Source organism: Bombus pascuorum, chromosome 2, assembly GCF_905332965.1.
Source record: "Bombus pascuorum chromosome 2, iyBomPasc1.1, whole genome shotgun sequence".
Taxonomy (NCBI): Eukaryota; Metazoa; Arthropoda; class Insecta; order Hymenoptera; family Apidae; genus Bombus; species Bombus pascuorum.
Window position 1 is genome coordinate 2,412,794 of NC_083489.1, and position 20,633 is coordinate 2,433,426.

The window sequence follows — 20,633 nt, forward strand, 5'->3', positions numbered from 1 at the left end:
TAACGCGATGGAAAAGTAGATATACAAAATTCATCGTACGAAACAGTCTTCTTTAAATGATCTTCTTAAAAAGCACATTAGTAAAATAACAGACTGAGCTTTGGAACACGATAAACTTATAACTCGTGTAAAATAAATGTAACGTTACGAAAAAGTAAATATACAAAATAAATATTTCTAAACTGTACACTTTAATTTTTTCACATTGCACGTTGTACATAACATAAAATAGCACGTATAATGGTAAAAGAATTTAATTAGCTATTAAATATATCTAATAGTTTTCTGAATCATCTAAAACGGATATAATATTATGCGAAATAGATATGTACAAGACAAATATTTTTCAACTATATTTGCTAATCTTTTCACGCTCGATATTCCGTGTATATGTATCTAATATTGTACCATGACAAGTCAAAAGTATTAGGAATAGTCTTAGGAAGTCTTAGGAATAGAATTGGTCTTGAATTTTACTACTAGTCTATTATATTCTCTTTCCAGGAATATTTAAAAATTCTGTTTCTATTAATAATAATTCGATTTGTAGAAACTTGACAAAAATCGACACACAATTTGCGTTCAATAATCTGTTAAATTAATAAAATAAATTTTTTATCAAAAGGTAAAAGAAATTAAATTAAAAAAAAAAAGAAAAACCTAGAAACGTTAGTTTATAAAGGAAGTCGTAGTAATATGTACATGAAAAAGAAATAAAAGTTCACGTGAATTTTGATATTGATACAAATTTTGTTATCGTTCTCTATCGTTTTCTATCGCATTTTATCTATTATTATTTCGTCGATGGTGATCAAGGTTTTGGTAGGAAGTACCTTGACTCGATTAAATGTCCGTACGTATATCATCAGGTAGAATGATTAACGAGAAACCGAGGTCTGGACTTTCCCTACAAACCGCAAAAGCCGAAGCCGAATCTCGAAATAAATACGTTGGCATAAGTTCTCATTGGTTCGCGTAATATCCACATTTAACTTCTCATTTGAGGAATCACTGTTGTTGTAATGTATTAATAGTATTCTAATCGATTGCATAATTACGCGTTTCATCGAAGTGTCTCTTTGAAATTTTAGAGATAGAACGTCTGCGAACGAAGGCTATCAAAATATTTCGCCTTTCGTCGTGCGTTTTCACCTAGACGTTGAAAATATCCAAATATATAAATAAATATATTTATACGTTTTAGCTATAGTTCGCAATAACGTTTAACAAGTCATATGGGAATTGGCAAGAAAAGAAAAGTTTGTCTTTTCATTAATCGTGATGAATGAAACAAACATCTTTTAAAATAATATCGATGTATTTATTTGATACAAATATTCGTACGAATATAATATACAACGAAATTATGTTTGAAATAACGCTGATAATTTTGATCGAATCCGTCAAAAAGCGATTGCGTATAAGTATAATTCCATGTTATAAGAATATACATGTTTGTACCATAAAGAAAAGAAAAAATGAAAAATGTCAAATTAAAAACCGCGGGAAAATGTATTTGCCAATTAACACGTTGATGTCTGTAAACCTTTGATTACAGTGAAATTATTAAATTATCATTGAGACGTAACAAGGTCATTGGCTTGTCTCAGCTTTTTAAGCGCAAGATTGTCTTTCAATATTCTATGAATCAACGTAAGATGAAAAATTTCAAATTAAAAAATGCCAAAAACCGCATTTGCCAATTAACACGTTGATATCTGTAAACCTTTGATTACAGTAAAATTATTAAATTATCATTGAGACGTAACAAGGTCATTGGCTTGTCTCAGCTTTTTAAGCGCAAGATTGTCTTTCAATATTCTACGAATCAACGTAAGATGAAAAATTTCAAATTAAAAAATGCCAAAAAACGCATTTGCCAATTAACACGTTGATGTCTGTAAACCTTCGATTACAGAGAAATTATTAAATTATCATTGAGACGTAACAAGGTCATTGGCTCGTTTCAGCTTTTTAAGCGAAAGATTGTCTCCAATATTCTACGAATCAACGTAAGATGAAAAATTTCAAATTAAAAAATGCCAAAAACCGCATTTGCCAATTAACACGTTGATATCTGTAAACCTTCGATTACAGTGAAATTATTAAATTATCATCGAGACGTAACAAGATCATTGCCTTGTGTCAGCTTTTTAAGCGCAAGATCGTCTTTCAATATTCTACGAATCAACGTAAGATGAAAAATTTCAAATTAAAAAATGCCAAAAACCGCATTTGCCAATTAAACCTTTGATTACAGTGAAATTATTAAATTATCATTGAGACGTAACAAGGTCATTGGCTCGTGTCAGCTTTTTAAACGCAAGATTGTCTTCCAATATTCTACGAATCAACGTAAAATGAGAAATTTCAAATTAAAAAATGCCAAAAACCGCATTTGCCAATTAACACGTTGATATCTGTAAACCTTCGATTACAGTGAAATTATTAAATTATCATTGAGACGTAACAAGATCATTGCCTTGTGTCAGCTTTTTAAGCGCAAGATTGTCTTTTAATATTCTATGAATCAACGTACAAAACATTAACAAATTTCAGAAACAGATATTTATAGGTAGTTGAGTCGCGCGTATCAAAAGGAATGTCACTAAACTTTATTTTTATACGTAGGTCTTTATTTTTGCTTATTCCAGTTATTCGAATAACCACCCTGTTCGCTGACTAATTAACGATATCCACGGACCAACCACGCACGTGTTTGTACGATGCGTAAAACAGCGGACAAGCATGGAGCGAAGGTTTTGAAACTCGGTCGGTCCGGTTCATTCGCCGGCGATTTCAAATTAGCTCGCGCGACGTGACATAGGAATGCTTAGGAAATTTTCAGTCAACTGTAGCAACCTTTGTTCATGGTCTTTGACGCGTTCACCGCTGATCGAATTTCTATTATCGATAGTACATCGTGTTAACGATTAATCTTTCTACGAAATTTATCCGATGCTTATACCGTGAAATTTGATTCGCGAATTATTAAGAAAGTTCCCCTCTCTCTCTTTCTTTCTCTGAAAATTGTCCAATTCTTCGTTTGACAATCTTTGACAATGACTCAGTAACGATACTCGGCAACGAACGCGTTAATCATCGCTTCAATAAAAGATAATCCGACGTATAGTATGGCTGTAAGTTGGATGAAATAAGAAAAGCATTTTTTTATATTTCTATGGTATCCGATAAGTAAATCCAAGTATCGTCAGATCAAGTTGTACAAGATTCTCATATTCCAACAGAGGATTTCTCAACGTTCGAAACCAAAATAAAAATCGAAAAAAAAAGAAAAAAGACAAGAATCTATTTCTTAAAGAGATTCTAATTTGAAATAATAAATACGAATGATAGGTATGGTAGATAATTCCTTTATGGTTATTACTGCATGTGATATTTGTTTATAGCGGTTCAAGTACGTATTTGGAATATTTCCGGCTCGAATAGAGAATCTGTATAGCTTTCATACAGAATGTTATTTATATCGAATGAATAATTACAGGTATTTAGAAACAATGATGCACCTGTTCAAAGGTAACGTCGGCTCCGGTATCTTTGCGTTAGGGGATGCTTTCAAGCATGCCGGACTGCTGCTGGCTCCGCCGCTTACTATGTTCCTCGGGGTTATTTGTGTTCACGCTCAACATATTCTCGTACGTATAACCCACTATTTTCTCTATTGTTTGCCTAAATAAATAACTACAATAATTCCATCTATTAATTTTTTTTTATTAAATAATATTAACATTACTTTCTTGTAAAATAGTATGGATATTCGTATACCTTTTACGATCGAATAAACTGCGGATGTTTATGCAAATTTATATTTTTCCAAACGCGATTAGAACCTACTGAGAGATTTGTTTTTACTAAGCATCGTAATAAGTGTGATATTATATTTAGGGTATTTTGCATATATTGGGTTGGCAACTACGTGATTGCGAATGTTGTCAATAGATGGTATTGACAAAATCCCCAATCACTTCGTTGCCAACCCAATATATGTAACGTGTGGATATTTTATACTTTCCTATGCATAAACGTTCAGTTGGTTTAGCAATCGATGTGAAATTAAATTTCTGAAACAACTAATGATCGTTATTCATCATCTGTGTATATTCTTAATATAGCACGATAAATGATTTTTGCAAATCGTTCAATTACATAAATTCCAGCAAAGTATGAAAATCGTACGATACATGGTATACCAATTTCTTTGCTACGTTACACCGTTCTCTTAAACGTTTGCCAAACCAAGCGATATTGCAATTTATTGAAATTTTACTATCGTATGCGAATGATAATCATCGTGTTTTTTTAGAGGATGAATAATTTCAACGAATACTCAGTGGCTCTACTTAGTAATACGCTGTATTTTAGTTGTATTCTATAAACAGGATTTCCTACAGCATTGGAGAGCCGCTTCAGCGATGGATTCTGCAGACTCAAACAATAAAAAAAATTCCGACAAACATATGTCCTGTTTGACCTTGTTTACGAGTTACAACAAGTTTTAATACATCGGAACAACTCAATCGAAAGATGGAAGTGTTTCGACTAATTTCACTTACCTATTTACAAACACAACTGAACATCGAACGAACGATATCTGAATAGATGGAGAGAGCGAGACAGACGACGATAAAATGTCTCCGATTTCGTGTTCGAATGCAAGCAGGTCATTCCGAATATCTCTCGCGGAGCTATGCAGTTACATGGAGTTTGTCGAAGAAGAAACTCGCAATAGTTTGAAAACAAGGTCAAATAGACGCTTGTTTACGCGAATTTCCTTTTGTCGTTCTTATCTGCAAAATCGGTGCTCCGATGCTGCGGAATACCCTGTATATTATATTATATTCTATTTCTAATCGTTCTTAAGAAATGTAAATAGTTTTACGTCTTTAGCGGTAATACGAAGCAAAGTATCGTGAGAAAAATTCCTTTTCGACATTGTACATGGACATTATCGTGTGTTTGCAGATTAAATGTAACGAAGAGGTGACGCGTCGCGTGAACGATACGAGTGCCACGACTGGGTTTGCTGGCACCGTGGAATTGTGCTTCGCTACCGGCCCTCTAGCACTCCGAAAATACTCTGTGTTTATGAGGTACGTATATGTGTAACAAGAAGCCATGAAACAGGGACACCATCGACTGTTCGCTCTAACGCCATACCACGCATTCTTATCTCGCGTCACTTGTAGGAAATTCGTTATAAAAATACGACTAGAGAGCCAGAAAAAAATAGAATTATTAATAATAAGTGGCACGTCTTATATCAAATCTTTCATCTGTTTCTCTGCATTTCATTTTAATAACACGCTTTGTCATCGCTCTCTTTTTTTCGTCTATTCTCACGATTTACACTACTATCCGCTTTGTTCCAGACAAATGGTTAATGTATTTTTATGTATCACGCAACTTGGATTTTGCTGCGTTTATTTCGTTTTCATTGCGAAGAATATGAAGCAGGTGAGCCACCAATTTTTTATTTCTTCCTTCTTTATTTCATTCGCATTTGTAATACGTAATTCCTATTAACTCTATCAAATACTCTGATCGTGAACGTTTCTCACGCACGATTTCCTGTAATTATCGTTGAGAGCACAATATCTTTCATACTGTGCAAAACAGCAATTAAACGTTACGTGTATTTTAATATATTTCCATTCGCTACCCTGAGTTTTTGCTATGTAAAATTCGTGTAAATTAGACGAAGCTTGTCTTCTTCTATTTGATGTGGAATAAACCATCGGTGGTCTATATTGGTCTATTTGATAACATTTATAGCTTTTAAGAAATTCTTATCTCACTCGTTCCAATATAAAACTGAAACATAGGAATTATATTTGGAGTTATATTTTTATTCGATCAAGCAAATATTTTTGAGTCAAGGCGTTTATCAACAACGATGATACCGATTACTGGTGTTTTCCCAATTTAATGAATTTAGGTTTCTCGATAGAGATTTATAAAAGAGAGAATCTTCGAGTTTTCATATTATTATTACACACCGATGATCTGTACTATAACTTCTTACGTGCATGTAAACTACCAGGAAAAATTTGGAATAATTGCACATACATTTCATAGAACCAAAGAATTAAAATAGAAAACAAATCAGTTACAAATTTTCCTATCCTACAAACTCTTTGGTAAAACTTTACCAATATAAATATAATTATTGGAATATAATGTAAATATAATTTACAAAAGCGATTTCAAATCGTTAGCGCTATTAAACGTGCGTTATTTAAAGAGTTAACGATTGAAAAATAGTAAAATATGCTACGAAAAGATACTAATAAACGACTAAAACGATTTTCTTTCATAGGTATTGGACGTGTATGGAATCGAGATGGACGTTCATCAACATATGGCTGTGATCTTGGTCCCGATAATGCTGAGCACGTGGATCAGGAACCTGAAATACCTGGTGCCGATTTCGTCGCTGGCGAATTTTCTGGTCATAGCTGGCTATGTGGCTACTATGTACATAATGTGCCACGATTTGCCGCCGATCCACGAGAGGCGGTATATCGCGGCTTGGCACGAGCTGCCTCTCTTCTTTGGCACTGTGATATATTCTTTCGAGGGTATTACTTTGGTAAGCGATGCCGCGTTTGCACGTGCTTCTTCGCATTTATGTAACGCGTTATTTTCGCGACCAGTCACTTCGTCCACTTGGTTGTTTTGTTGCAATAAGAAACAAAATCAGGGGACGTTCTGATACTCGTTTTGGGATTGTCATTTTCGATGAAGCACTTCTTAAAGATTCTATTCCTATGCATATGCTGTTTATTTTGGAAATTCGGTCGAAAGAGCGAGGATATTTTTGTCTTCCGCTGAAAATAGTTTTAATAAAGATTATTAGCCAAAGGTCGCTTACCAGTTGATATTGAATATCCGGATGTATACCGTTGGCCATAAATATTGTACATATCGATAGCCAAACCAAATTAAACGCCTCTCATCGCTATTATTTTCTAGTTATTTTATCGTAAAGCTGCTATTTTATTCGTAGCATAAACGTCTTGTAACGTAGGATATTAAATACCAAAGAATGCTAAATTACAAAAACAATGCGAAGAGTTCTGTGAACTTTAGTATGTAATATTATTATTGCGTTAGCGTTGAATTTACAACAGGAATAACGAGTTGAACTGTTATATAAGTCTCTCTATATATAACTGTATTTCTCTTTTTCTTTTGGCCTAGAAAAACGCAACGAGAGACGTAGAAATGATGTAAATAGATTTATTGAACTGCTCAGAGAATTTCTGACTTTTATGCTGATAATCGATGACAAGTTAAAAAGGGGAATGATATATTGCATAGTCTTCTATCCACTGATATCTGATAGCTTATTCTGATTTTTATAAAACTGTTTCAATAATGAAATACGATAAATTATTATAAAAACTTAGTTTCAGAAAATCCGCCTAATACAATAATAGCAAAAAGATAATAACGACAGAAGCGGTGAACAAATTATTCAATAAAAAAAAAAAAGAAAAAATAGAAACACGTTACCTTCAATTTCAAATATTTGACAATTAAACATTATTTTTTTCAATTTCGAGTTGAATTTCCCAAACAATCTGATATTTTATTACGACAGAATTTTTTAAGACTCAACTTGTTAGTCGTGATTCTATTGTCGATAAAAAGACACGTTGTTTCTGTTCTAACTAATATCCCGCTGTATTTTAGGTGTTACCCCTGAAGAACGAAATGAAGAAACCGAGCAATTTCAGTAAGCCACTGGGAGTTCTAAACGTTGGAATGGTAATTGTCGGTGGCATGTTCGTCGCAATGGGTTTTATATCTTATTTAAAATACGGCGACGCAGTGGCCGGATCCGTTACGTTAAATCTCCAATCAAAGGAGGTGTAAGTATCCAAATTTACTTTCCTAAGTGAACGTCAAATTCTTATAATTATCAATTGGTCGATAAAAATTTCTTTTATCTTTCTTTATGTTAATCACTCGCTAAATTATATTCTGTACATAATTGCCAAACGTTATTTTCATCAATATCTTCTTACACATATACCTGTATTTACAAATTGATTTATGAACTGAGTTCTATAGAGTAGTCGAGTATATTGACGTCAAAACAGACCAGGCAAGTGATTAGCACATGTTTGTTTTACCATGTACGAAAGCAGAATTCTGTTATATCGACTCTATAGAAAATTATTATGCGTTCAGGTGATAAATCACGCTGCGTTCAGAATAATCGCAATACTATCGCGCAAAGTGATAGTGAAAAGTAATAAGCGAGACAGAAAAAAACAAACAAAAAAAAAAAAAAAAAAACAAAACAAAACACGTAATTAAGAAAAAACTATTTGTAACGTAATTTTCTGTTGCATACAAAGGGTGGATGGAAAAATCATCGGCGAGCATTTAAGGTTTCTATCATATATGGGTTTCCTAGAAGTGTTGTGTTATTTTATCAAACTACTAGACCATTTGTATAATATTGTGACGTCGTGTTCCTTTTTTCATCAACACGCAATAATCAATTAGCCATACACGTAGACGTTTCTTTGCGTTCTTCGTTTACGACTAAATTTGCATGTTGCGATAAATTTAACACAATTGGAATAGTTATAACGATGACGAACGACTGAATAAGTTTCTCGCTTTTAACAGCAATGAATCAAAGAGAAATAATTCGGATACTCATAAGACGTTATTGTGTTTTACAGCTTACCTCAATGCATACAGGTTGCCATCTCGTTGAGTATATTACTCACGTATGCACTGCAATTTTACGTTCCCATTGCGATCATTTGGCCAAAGATCGTCAACCGCTTTGGCCCTTTCAAGTGGCCCGTTTTCGCAGAGACTGTTTTCCGTTCCTCGATGTGTTTCCTAACATGTAAGTTCTGTATCAACATATAAAATTATCGTCGATTTATTATCTGTAAGAGTAGTCGAAATTGTAAATTCTGCTATGGATGAAAAATTTGTTCGAACCTTGGTTCTCATGTTCATGTTCACTTTAAACTCTTAAACGATTTTAAATTATAATAAATTTTCTAAACGTTTTAAATCGTATAAATACAGCTACAAAAAAATATTTTAAACACTCTGAAACACAAAGTTTTTTCACAGCATCCTTCCTTTTCTTAGCCTCCTGTTGTCCTTCGACCCGATCACGGTCTCGTTTAAGAAGATTTCTTATTTTAAGTATCGATTTGACGTTATCTTTCTTAAAATTACAAACCTTCTTTACTTAAAAAGTGGATTATTCGTTGTAATTGATTTTCATCCTCCGGTTACAAACCGAATTTAATTTATTCTCACTCGACATACGCTCGATATAGCTACAAGTATTTAACTTAGTATTAAGTATTTAACAAGTATTTAATACTTATTAAAGTATTTAACAAGTATTTAAGAACTTAGTATTAAGTATTTAGCAAGTATTTAATACTTATTAAAGTATTTATTATAATTCTTAACAGTTAAAACAATTTCTGATTGAATTTGGTTTGTTTGGCCAATATAGTCATGAAAATATGAGTTTACGTAAATATTCGTAATCTATTCAGCAAAATTCAGAAAAATACCAATTTAATGTCAAATCTCTATTTATAATTTAATTTGACCTTAGGACGCTGAAGGATTTCAAGGGTTTACCAACGTTTGAAATTCTATGGACATTCTTTGACTCTCCTTCAAACGTCCTAGAATTAACGTTAAATATATTTCATACTAATTTTACCTGTTATATCTAATTACAGTTGTCCTAGCTGAAGCGATACCTCAACTGGGTCTGTTCATATCACTGGTCGGTGCGGTAAGCAGCACCGCCTTGGCACTCGTATTTCCACCGATCATCGAAATGGTTGTATGCTGGCAGAACGCATCATTGGGCTTGTTTACGATATCGAAAGATATCCTGATAGTACTGATCGGTCTTCTCGGTTTCGTTACCGGGACATACGAAAGCATCACGTCGATCATTAAGGCGTTTAGCACGTAATTAGGCTAGTTCGTTGTATAAATCGTTGTTAATATACTTTTTACTTGTATGTATATATATACACGCGCGGTATTATCAGGATCATGACATCTACGCGATCATATAGGCAATGATTATTCATTTGGACAGAGCCGGTCTTTTCTTTCTTTCTTTCTTTTTCTTTTTTTAATTTTCTAGATTACTGTTAATGTTAATGTTAATGTTGTTTATTAGTCTACCACATTTCTCCCTAACGAATCGTATACGAATCTTTGCGCGTTACATTCACTATTGTTCGAATCCTTCGTTTAGTATAATTTTCGCGCTCCGCATTCAGAAAAGGGTACTTCGTTATCTGTGATCCGTCTCTAAATCGATAATGCGAATTTTTCTAGTTCCACGAACAGGGTAACAAATCTCGTGTCCTTGAGGGGATTATAGTTACCAATTTCTACGTTCGTCGTATTGTTGTCGATATTAGAATGGTGCTAATATCGAGTACAGCACGATTTCGGGCAAATAAAATAGTTTTCCATGGATTAATTTTCTAAGAATTACTTGATTTAAGGGGGAAGAAGTTTTCGAGAAATTGGTAATTGTGATCGAATTGTACATTGATATACAGTTGGTCATGAAAGTGGTTCGACCACCTTGAGACGACATGTCGATGAAAACAGAAATAATTCAAGATCTTCGTTCAACAACTATTTTTTATTTTCTCATACAGTAGTAATACACGGCCTCGTGATTCGAAAACAAAAATAGACCGTATAGCAATATATCGTATACTAGGAACTTAGTACGAAAGATGGAGCATCTTTTAAATACTCTTGCAAAGCCTTACCATTTTAATTTTGACGATTAACGAATAATAAACATTTTAAAGTGGATCTCGTTGGTAGATTGAAATTACGAGAGAAAATATTTCATAGATATATGTAAGAAAGATGTTCAAATATCTCGATCTTAAAAATCTGCGCATAATTTATCGATTAATGGCCAACGCGTAAGTATATGCCGTCCTCGTATTACCTATAATTGAATTATAACGAAAAGAAATAGTTAAAAAGATTAATTGTTTAAATTAAACATCACTGTTTATAAAATATGGATATTTTTGTGATCAATTGTATGTCGCGTAATACGTGTCTGTAATATATCATCGCCTATGTTATGAATAATTAACAGTGTTAGTTGTTCGTGTCCTGAACAGGACATAACCGTAGATTTATATATATGATAGATGTATAGATTATTCGATTAGATACACGTATTTTAATAAAAAAAAGAAAGGTGAAAACTGATTGTTACTGCGAACTCGCGTAATATATATATATATATATATATATGTATACATAACTCACGCGACAAGAAAGGAAAGCAATCAAAATGATGTACAAAACAGAGTGTTGGCCGATAGACGTTAAAAAGCGTACAATATTATAATGATAATGATCATACTCGACGATCATGCGATATGAAAAGACAATCGCGTGGATTTTATTCGAAAACGTAATTTCTCGCCGATGGAATATTGCGTGACTTTTAACTTTTAATTGGTATCGTTGGATCGTACGTAATAATTTATATTACATCATTTAATTTCTAAGTATTTAAGACTTTAAGAATTTGATATATGGTATGTCACTGAATGTTATTACGTACGGTAATTTCTGTATCGCTAATTTTCATTTCTTCGTCATTTTGTTGAATTTACATTCGAATTTACATTTCACGCGATAAAAGCGATTAATGGTTTCCGTTATGCGGAATACAGAAGATAAATTTTATTTTGTGCTCTTTAGTTTTTGCGATGAAGTAGAAAATGCAACGTGAAATGCCCGAAATTTCTTTCTTACTTTGTATGGGATTAAATCGCCCCTTGCGAATCCAATAGTACACGTTAAGAGTTAAAAGTTTGATTGAATTCTGTTCGAACGTATTGATTGTGATTTTTTGTATTATAGTTACGTGGATGGAACTGTATCAAAGCTGTGATATAGTGATCAGCGTTTTAAATACGAGACAGCGAAGCGAATATATTTTTTAAATATACTGTACGATTTAATCAGAGAAAACAAATTTGTATTAAATACTTAGATATCAACATCACGCTGGGTCATATTAGTCATTTTGTACTACGCTACCGATGGTCTTGGCACTGATAAAAATTTTTATGATTTCTACACATTGTGATTGTCATAAACGATTATCGTTAAAACAATTGCTTGTAAGATGATAATTCTTGTGCTATAGTTCTTATAAAGCGTAAATTTCTTTTCTCTCGCAACGACTGGAGATTCTTCGAACAAATGTATTTGAAGACCACCAGGCAAAGACATGATAAACCACGTTTTCCACTTTTTGTGGAATAATAATTTAAGATTCGAGGATCTTCTTATTTGAATAACACTGTGCTGTTAAATATTTAAAAGATAACGACCCGCAGAATATAGAATATGTCGTAACGTTAGTTACGCCATTGTTCTTTTACGGAAAAACAAATTCTGTATCTTATGAAAAGCTTTGTAGCTGTCGCTTATTAATATCGCTATTGTATCTTTCGACCTAACAGATTTTTCTTTTCTTCAGCTACCACATTCGCGTATTCTCTCTGGCATTAAAATAAAAAATGTACAAATATGAACTTACCATGTTTTTCTACAGTGGTCTTCATTTGTAATAATTGTAACGCCGACTCAATGTATATTATATTTATTCGCATATCGCGGTATGATCGATAATTATAAAAGAGAATGGTACAGGAAACAATGAGAAATTGTACATTGTTCGACAATGTTGTTGTTATATAGTGTCATCGATCGACGAATTTTACTTTAATACCTTTTTATATGTGTATAGATATATAGATACAAAAAACAAAACGTGATAAATTAAACAAAGATAAGAGAAGAATAATGAAAAAAAGTATGCGAAAAATCAAATCGAAACAGTATAAAACTTCGATACCTGTGTTTTCAGAAATATACAGAACAATTTTTCTAGTACACGAGCCTCGAGAGAGCAAGCTTACTAACACAGTTCCATTTCATTTTGCACAACTTGCCAATGAGTAGAGAGAAATCAGTTGAAATAATTAAGAACGCGGGACTCTTCGAAAAACAAATACTAAATACAAAAAATTCACTTTTCTATTCGTTTTATCGCATTTAGAAATAGCGAGATATTAGCGAGATACTAGTGAGATATCAGTAGAGAAGTGAAAGGTAGTGGTGTTCCTTGTAAAGAAATTAAATCTACCGAGTATCATCGTTAAAAATAATATTTTTCAAGAATTTATTGATCGATAATTTTTACAGTAGCTTGCGTCTAATGTCTGACGATGGATTTGTCCAGAATTTTTCCTTAGGATGCATTGTACCGTGATAGTATTAGCTCACTCACTGCCAGGCAAATTTAGAGCGTTTTGCCCTGGACGCCAACATTTTCTTTTAAAGAAAACGTGAAATTTCACAAAATCTAGTAATATTCAATCGCAGACACGGTAATAAAACGGCGTTTATAGTAATTTGAAAATGAAAAAGACCCTACGAGATAACTGATAGTTGGCAATCTTGGTACATACGCTTATTACGAAATATCTCTTAGTTGGCAGTGAATGGGTTAACCATTTTTAAGGCGATTAAAAGCCATCGAACGGCGCAGCGAGAACGATATGTATTGCCCTGCCTCGGAGTACAAATTCTTTCTCAGGGATAGTTTATACGTACAGATACTTTTGTCACGTGTCCTGTTTTTTTCCTTTTTTTTTCTTTTTCTAAGATGTTAGAGGTGTAAAGTGATGAACTTTTCATCGAAGGGAGGCTGATGAATGAGTTAATAAACGTGCGAGACGAAACGTGTTGTCTGTTCATGTACCACTGTGTTGGTCGATCAACGAATCGTTGACAAATAAAGTCGTTCGAAATTGATTTACCGAATGTCGATTGGCCTCCGTGGATTTTTTTCGTTATTATTTAAATAATCATCGGAGGTATATTTTTACTGATTCTTTGAAAAACAATTTAAATTTTCGAGTTATTCGAATCGTTGAATTATCCGTTGCAAGAAACGTGATTCGAGTTTTCGAGTATCGATTACTTCTAGGAAATATCAATCGGTCGCGTGAATCTTCTTTTTGTTTTTCAGACGATCGTCGAAGATTGATTTTTAAATTATTTTTTGAGAAGAAAAACAAAAGTTTGCGAGTAACATCTTGTCTGAAATTTAGCAATTTGTGTCTTGTATCTTGTGCTTTATATATCAGAGGACATTTTGAAATTATCTTTAAGAAAGAGGACAGGAGACTGCAGGTAATATCCTGCTTCGAAATTGATTTAAACTTTGGGATATTGATTGCTTCTGCTAAATGTTCATCGACTATGTGTGTTTTTCTATTTGGTAATGGAACGATCACAGGAAACATCTTTGAACTATTTTCTAAAGAAGGAACGTCAGAGTTTAAAACTAACAACTTGCTTGAAGTTGGATTCAAGTTTTTGGAATGGCTTAGATCGAATTATTCGTTGAAACGTCCTGAACTTATCGGTAAAGCTCTTTCGCGGTCTGAAGTCCAACGAAACATTTCGTATATCCGAGACAGAGAAGAGATGCTGGTTTATTAAATTAGGGATAAGTAACCGTCGTTTTTCAGTAATGGATTGCAGCGAGGAAGAGGTATAATCTTACTTTTACGTGTTCAATTTTCACTTACACGACGTTGCTTCTTTCAGTTGACGAAAATCAACGTCTTCCGATTAAACATTCTCATCCCACTGATGGAGATCTTGGACGTGTACGCGTCGTTTAAACAAGAATTAAGTCCAGATGAGTTTTGCATTCGTTTGTTTGTTAACGAAGGCTCGAGAGAGAAATGCAAACCTCATCACGATCCTGTTATGCAACGTTTCAGGAATATCGAAGAATTTAAGGTTAAATTTAAAGAAATCTCTTTACCAAAATCACTCATGGAACAAGTATATAAATATGTTGGATTTTTAAGGCTTTGTCAGTTTCGTTGCAAAATGTAGTCATCGATTTATTCATGAATATCGTTCGTTACGCGGTTTTCTTGGAATCAATAAGTAAAGATTATCTGGATAAACAGAACTGTCGCAATTACAACGACTTGCCTCAGATCATAGGTAAGCTATATTTAATTGTAAATGTAATTTCATCGATATACACTGTTGGCTGTGGCTGTTAGAACACGTTGTAACTGTATATTCGAAAATTCGAATAAATTTCGCTTTATTTATTACTCTGCATTATGAAACAAAAGGTTCGTAACGAAATAACCAGAGAATAACTATTTCTATAATTCTTTATGGAAAATAAAATGAATGACATTCGATTCATGTTAAATATATATGCAACAAATATCGCAAGTATATTTCTTTCTTCGGAAGACGAGTATAATTTATCTATTTTGATTAATAAAGCTATTATTTGAGAATTTAGTTAAGAATTTCATTTTTCAGTGTTTGTGTACGTCTTATCATACAGAATATGCAGCTTGTTTTTCGAAGATTCGATCGATTGCTTCGTTCGCTTTAAAGTAAAGAAAATGTTGTCGCTCGTTGCGTATCTTCTTCGCACGGAAACTCCCAATCTTTTCCACGAGAAGGGTTGCCTGACGTTCGAGGAAGATTTTGTGGAGGGAAATTTGGTTCTGCCATTTTTAGAGGCAACGCCGTGTTTAGAGGTTCGTTCTACCGTTTTTTTTACAGCGGTTCTGTAGGAGATAATGGATAACGAGTTTCGTTCTAATTAAGTTGTCGTTTAATCGATCCGAAGAAACTTCAGGAGCATTTAAAGCAGCACATGCGAAATACGAAGACTCGTAAAAAGGAATTGACTACTCCTGTGTTTATGAACGTTTTAAATCGACCAAGAACGCGTTTGAAAGTGCCACCCGGTACACCTGAAGTGAGTAACTTAGTTAAAACTTGAAAAGTATTATTGTAGCGATGCGATTAACGTTTATTTCCGGAGTATATTTAATTTAGCAATTCTTTCGTTAGTTAGGTATCGCGATTGAAGCTTTTTCTTATTAAGACTTGTTTTTCTTATTAAGACTTAATAACTGACGGCACCATTTTGAAATTTCCCGCCATTTATTTAACTCGCTGATTAATCGCCTGACTTTCGATCTTCCTTTATTTACCTTCGATAAAAATCAAGTCGACCTAAATTGCTTTTCCAGTTATTTAACTGTGATTCATCTTTGAATTAAGATCGGATGGCATTGCTTAAGATTTCTAAACAATTTCGAATACCTTTTTAACGATCTATACCTAATAGTCTTTACCGCTGATTATGAAGTAGCGAGTAATGGCCTTCGATTGACCTTCAGCGCCAGCTAGGTGGCTTTTAACGACCTCCAAACGACCTCAAACGGTTTTTTTTTACAAAAAAGGTTACGAGAATTCTCGATAAGACTCACAAAAGGTATTCCTATCCTTTTTAAAAAATTTCGAAAATTTTCATAAAATTTCTTTTCGTATAGGTATGGAGAAGTCGGTAAAATTAAATTAACTTTATACTTATAAGTTAAAGACGTTGAATTAAGGTTTCCTCTTTTGAAGACTCATATCCCGGATAGGACCTGTCGCTGATGAAGTTCACGCGTCAAATTCCAAAGACGAATTACCTTAAACCGTCAACGGAGAGAAAATTGGAGCTTTTGAGCGCAACTAACAAGATAAATGCCATGAAATTGTTGAAGGACGCGAACGACAATGCACCAAATTGTTTCTATCGGCGTAAAGATTCAGACAACTCGGTAGAAGAAGAGAAACCAAAGGCAACTTTCGTGGGAAAATCGGTTCCGAAATTTAAGGTGCAGAAAATGCTGGCGCGTTCTGCTGTCTATCCAAACTTTATCCTTTTTTTATAACTTTGTTTAAATTTCCCATTTATTTGAATCGGTTTGAAATCAAACTTCTGTTACATCTTTCTTGTATCTGAAAGTTGATCACAGCTATTTATAAATTATCGTAGAATTTATTAATTATAGCCAGTCGAAGTAAAACAGACAGCAGCTTCGACGTTGAGAGAATGCGCGCGTGTGATCAACATGGAAGAGAAAGAAATAAAAAGGTAACTATATCGGTGTACGAATGCACTGTCAGTAAGATAAATTAATTTTAATTTGACATACTAAGTATTAATTCAAGTATGAATATTATGCAATAAATTATTTCTGTATCTCACTGTGCATTATTTCTGTTTTATTGGTTAAATGTAATAAACAGGAAATATTAATTGCTTTTGCAATTAACTCTTTATATGTATATATATATATATATAGTTCCATGAAGATATAAAATATTTAATTGCGTTGTCTTCTCTCCTCGTGTTCAAATATTTCCTAATTATATTTATTCTTGAATTTCTAATGAAATTGTAGATTGAAATCATTAGCCGAAGGAGGTACCGATCCAGCTTCGATACTGAAATTTCAAGAAGAAAGACGTCAGCAACAAAAAGAGGAAGAGTTGTTGAAGATACAAGAGAAACATCTATTGGCTTTGTTAACCCGTGAGAATGCTTTCATTGCGAAACAATCGCTGTTGAACGATGTGAAAGCGCACGCAGAAAGCGTTCGAAAGGAGGTATGCGCTTGATAGAAGATGTGTATTTTATCCAATGATCACGGACGATCTTAATATTCCTGTGTAACATAGTAAAAGGAATGACAAAATCAGACGTAAAAGTTTCTATCAACGATCCATCTCTTTTACGTAAATACTTTAGTGGATATGAATTTTTCTTTTCTCGTTACTTTGTTCTTAAAGAAGCAAGAACTTTACGACAAGTTAGAGAAATGGAGAGAGAATCACAACAGGGAGATGATGGAGATCGTTGAAAAATGCCGCGAAGTCGAACATGCCTCTCGTGAAGCTTTCAATGCCATGGTCGACGAGAAAAGGCAGAAAGGTAAAAAGTTATGTATTACATCGAGGATAAACCTTGGCCAGTTCCTTTTTCGTAAATGAAGTACTCTGACTCATTTCTAATTTCCATTATAACGAATATGAATAAAAATACGTCTTCATTAAAAATATATCCTTAAGGAAAAATTAAAAAGTTATGTATTACATCGAGGATAAACCTTGGCCAGTTCCTTTTTCGTAAATGAAGTACTCTGACTCATTTCTAATTTCCATTATAACGAATATTAATAAAGATACGTCTTCATTAAAAATATATCCTTAAGGAAAAATTAAAAAGTTATGTATTACATCGAGGATAAACCTTGGCCAATTCCTTTTTCGTAAATGAAGTACTCTGACTCATTTCTAATTTCCATTATAACGAATATTAATAAAGATACGTCTTCATTAAAAATATTAAGGAGAAATGAATAAAATGGTAATTTTTCGAACTACCAGCCGCGGAGGTGACCGAAGAATCGCGGCAATTGAAAGCCCAGTTGGTGAAGCAGAGAGAGGAAGAAACTCGCAGGAAAATTAAATTGATCCAAGAAATTAAGACGCTTCAATCTTTACGGGCATTGCCATCGATCAAGGACTTCGATCCAACGGAATCAAGCGGTCTAGGTCTCCTTTGTGAAATGTCCTTGGCGGAGGTTCGTAGCATTTCCATTAAACGATTAATAATTAACGATTAGCTTATCGTGCCTCGAGCGTTCCTCTTCCTTTAGTTGAAAGAGAGATTATTCTGGACCAAGATGAAATTGGACGAGGAAACAAAGGAGAGAAAATCTGTTATTCATCGAGAACGCGAAAGGCAGAAAAACTTGATCAACGAAACGAGAAAAGCGCTCGAAGAATATAAAGCGAGCAAGTTAGTTGTAAAACTATTACATATCGCTAATTATTTGCGGTAAGTTAATCGTAGTAAAAATATGGAGGAATTACTAACATTTATGTATTTTATTGACGACAAAAACGATATATAAAGTGAAAGAAATGAGTTTTAAAAACGAGGAAAAGGAAATTAATTTCCTTCTTATTTAAATTTTATTGATAAAAGAAATGACACAAAATGCGATACAGGAGGCTGATTTTTTTTTTAATTCAATGTGTTAAAGCCGTTCCTTAGGCTTATTGCGACTCGTTCAATTATATCTGCACAACTGATGGACGCCTCGACTGTAGAGAGTCACCGGACGTAACGCAATGTTTCTCATAATTAGAACCGAAGCAATACGTAAATATCGCATAAACGTAATATTCTTGCTTAACAACTAATTTGAAATTCTGAAAATGTAAAAAATTGAAGGGTTCGCAAATAATAAAATGAAATATTGCGTTAACGCGCCTTTAATGAGACAATGATAGACGATAAAACACATTTAAATTTATTTTAGCAAAGCCAAAGTCATCGTAGCGAAACGATACTAAGAGGGAAGAAAATTGATTTGTAAGAGCAATTATTTACTCATTTTCAGGCGTGCTGTTTTTCCGATGAAATCACGACAACGATTACAGCCTGTTAGTTCACCAGAGATTGACGCGTTACGAAAGAAACTGGAAAAACAAAAAGCACTAAGATTACAGAAAGGAACAGTGTCTATTACGAAATAAACGAATCTTTATCCGTTCGGACAGAACCTTTCAACTCCGATGATTTCTTTAGAATTTATTATCTATTTATTTACTGATTCCGTAGTCACTGTGTAATAGTATGATGAAGCAGAAATGTTTTCAGAAATTAATAGCGTATGATAAACGTAAGCGAAATTAGTAACTAAAAATTCACGTGTCATCTTTAAGAGATCAAGAAATTGCGGAAATAAATCAAAATAAGATATCAAAATAACAAACATATTTCATATTTCCATTATTACTAAATTACCGTTACTAATAATTATTATTCCTTATTATATAAATATATTATAATATATAATATTATATATTATATAATATGTGTAGAAAGATTTATACAATGAAGTATTCGTTTATTTCAAGCTGAGTTGTGCAAAATAATAAACACGATGAGTTTCTACCTTATAACAATTGTTCGTTTTTCAATACTAATATTATAATTATTTAAACTAATTTAAATACTAATATTTAAGTCTTTGGCCTCTGCTGATAGAGATTAAAATGAAAAATTATATAAATATTATACAACAACTGCAGAGTAATGTTTAGAAGGCAACGATTACGTAGCATAAACGTAGATAGAAACGTTTATGTTATCCATTTATATATATATATTTCTTTTTAAAAATTCCACAATATGAATATTAAGGAAGACTTAATTGATTTATCGATTATCTCGGTGAAATTGCAGACGCGTGTTTCTTTCTTTCTTTCACTGTAGATTCCACGATGTAATATAAGAACGCAGATTAAATCGTTTGAACAGATAGATCTACAATTATCTTTTGTGTAGTATAGTATATTTAGTATTCCACGAATGATACGAAATTTCATACTTTTCAGTAAGATGATACCTTTACTAATATGACACGAACTGAAAAACGAACAATTGTTATAAGGTAGAAACTCATCGTGTTTATTATTTTGCACAACTCAGCTTGAAATAAACGAATACTTCATTGTATAAATCTTTCTACACATATTATATAATATATAATATTATATATTATAATATATTTATATAATAAGGAATAATAATTATTAGTAACGGTAATTTAGTAATAATGGAAATATGA

At 33.0% G+C, this 20,633-nt stretch overlaps 2 protein-coding genes across 6 annotated transcripts in view; both read left to right on the top strand.

Moving 5' to 3' along the window:
• Positions 1-13,914, top strand: part of LOC132904732 (proton-coupled amino acid transporter-like protein CG1139) — a 53,912-nt gene extending 39,998 nt beyond the window's left edge. The window contains exons 4-11 of one of the 2 annotated variants that reach the window (XM_060955448.1): positions 3,506-3,656; positions 4,984-5,111; positions 5,391-5,475; positions 6,338-6,610; positions 7,717-7,895; positions 8,388-8,420; positions 8,721-8,893; positions 9,762-13,914. In XM_060955448.1, coding sequence (XP_060811431.1) covers positions 3,506-3,656; positions 4,984-5,111; positions 5,391-5,475; positions 6,338-6,610; positions 7,717-7,895; positions 8,388-8,420; positions 8,721-8,893; positions 9,762-10,003 — 1,264 coding nt within the window. In that variant the 3' untranslated portion in view covers positions 10,004-13,914. The remainder of the gene's footprint in view (positions 1-3,505; positions 3,657-4,983; positions 5,112-5,390; positions 5,476-6,337; positions 6,611-7,716; positions 7,896-8,387; positions 8,421-8,720; positions 8,894-9,761) is intronic. The other variant, XM_060955450.1, reaches the window with a different exon arrangement.
• LOC132904730 (uncharacterized) lies at positions 13,905-19,803 on the top strand. 4 transcript variants are annotated; one of them, XM_060955444.1, is made up of 13 exons: positions 13,905-13,976; positions 14,132-14,659; positions 14,716-14,913; positions 14,985-15,126; positions 15,463-15,686; positions 15,779-15,910; positions 16,587-16,823; positions 17,001-17,083; positions 17,394-17,598; positions 17,782-17,923; positions 18,379-18,575; positions 18,651-18,832; positions 19,401-19,803. In XM_060955444.1, the coding sequence occupies exons 2-13, from the start codon at positions 14,639-14,641 to the stop codon at positions 19,534-19,536; spliced, it is 1,899 nt and encodes a 632-aa protein (XP_060811427.1). In that variant the 5' UTR covers positions 13,905-13,976; positions 14,132-14,638; the 3' UTR covers positions 19,537-19,803. The 4 variants fall into 4 exon arrangements, with proteins under 4 accessions (XP_060811427.1, XP_060811428.1, XP_060811429.1 ...); XM_060955445.1 differs by lacking the exon at positions 13,905-13,976 and having other exon boundaries at positions 14,052-14,295; positions 14,402-14,659; XM_060955446.1 differs by lacking the exon at positions 13,905-13,976 and having other exon boundaries at positions 14,052-14,659; positions 18,651-18,793.
• The last annotated feature ends 830 nt before the right edge of the window (positions 19,804-20,633 follow it).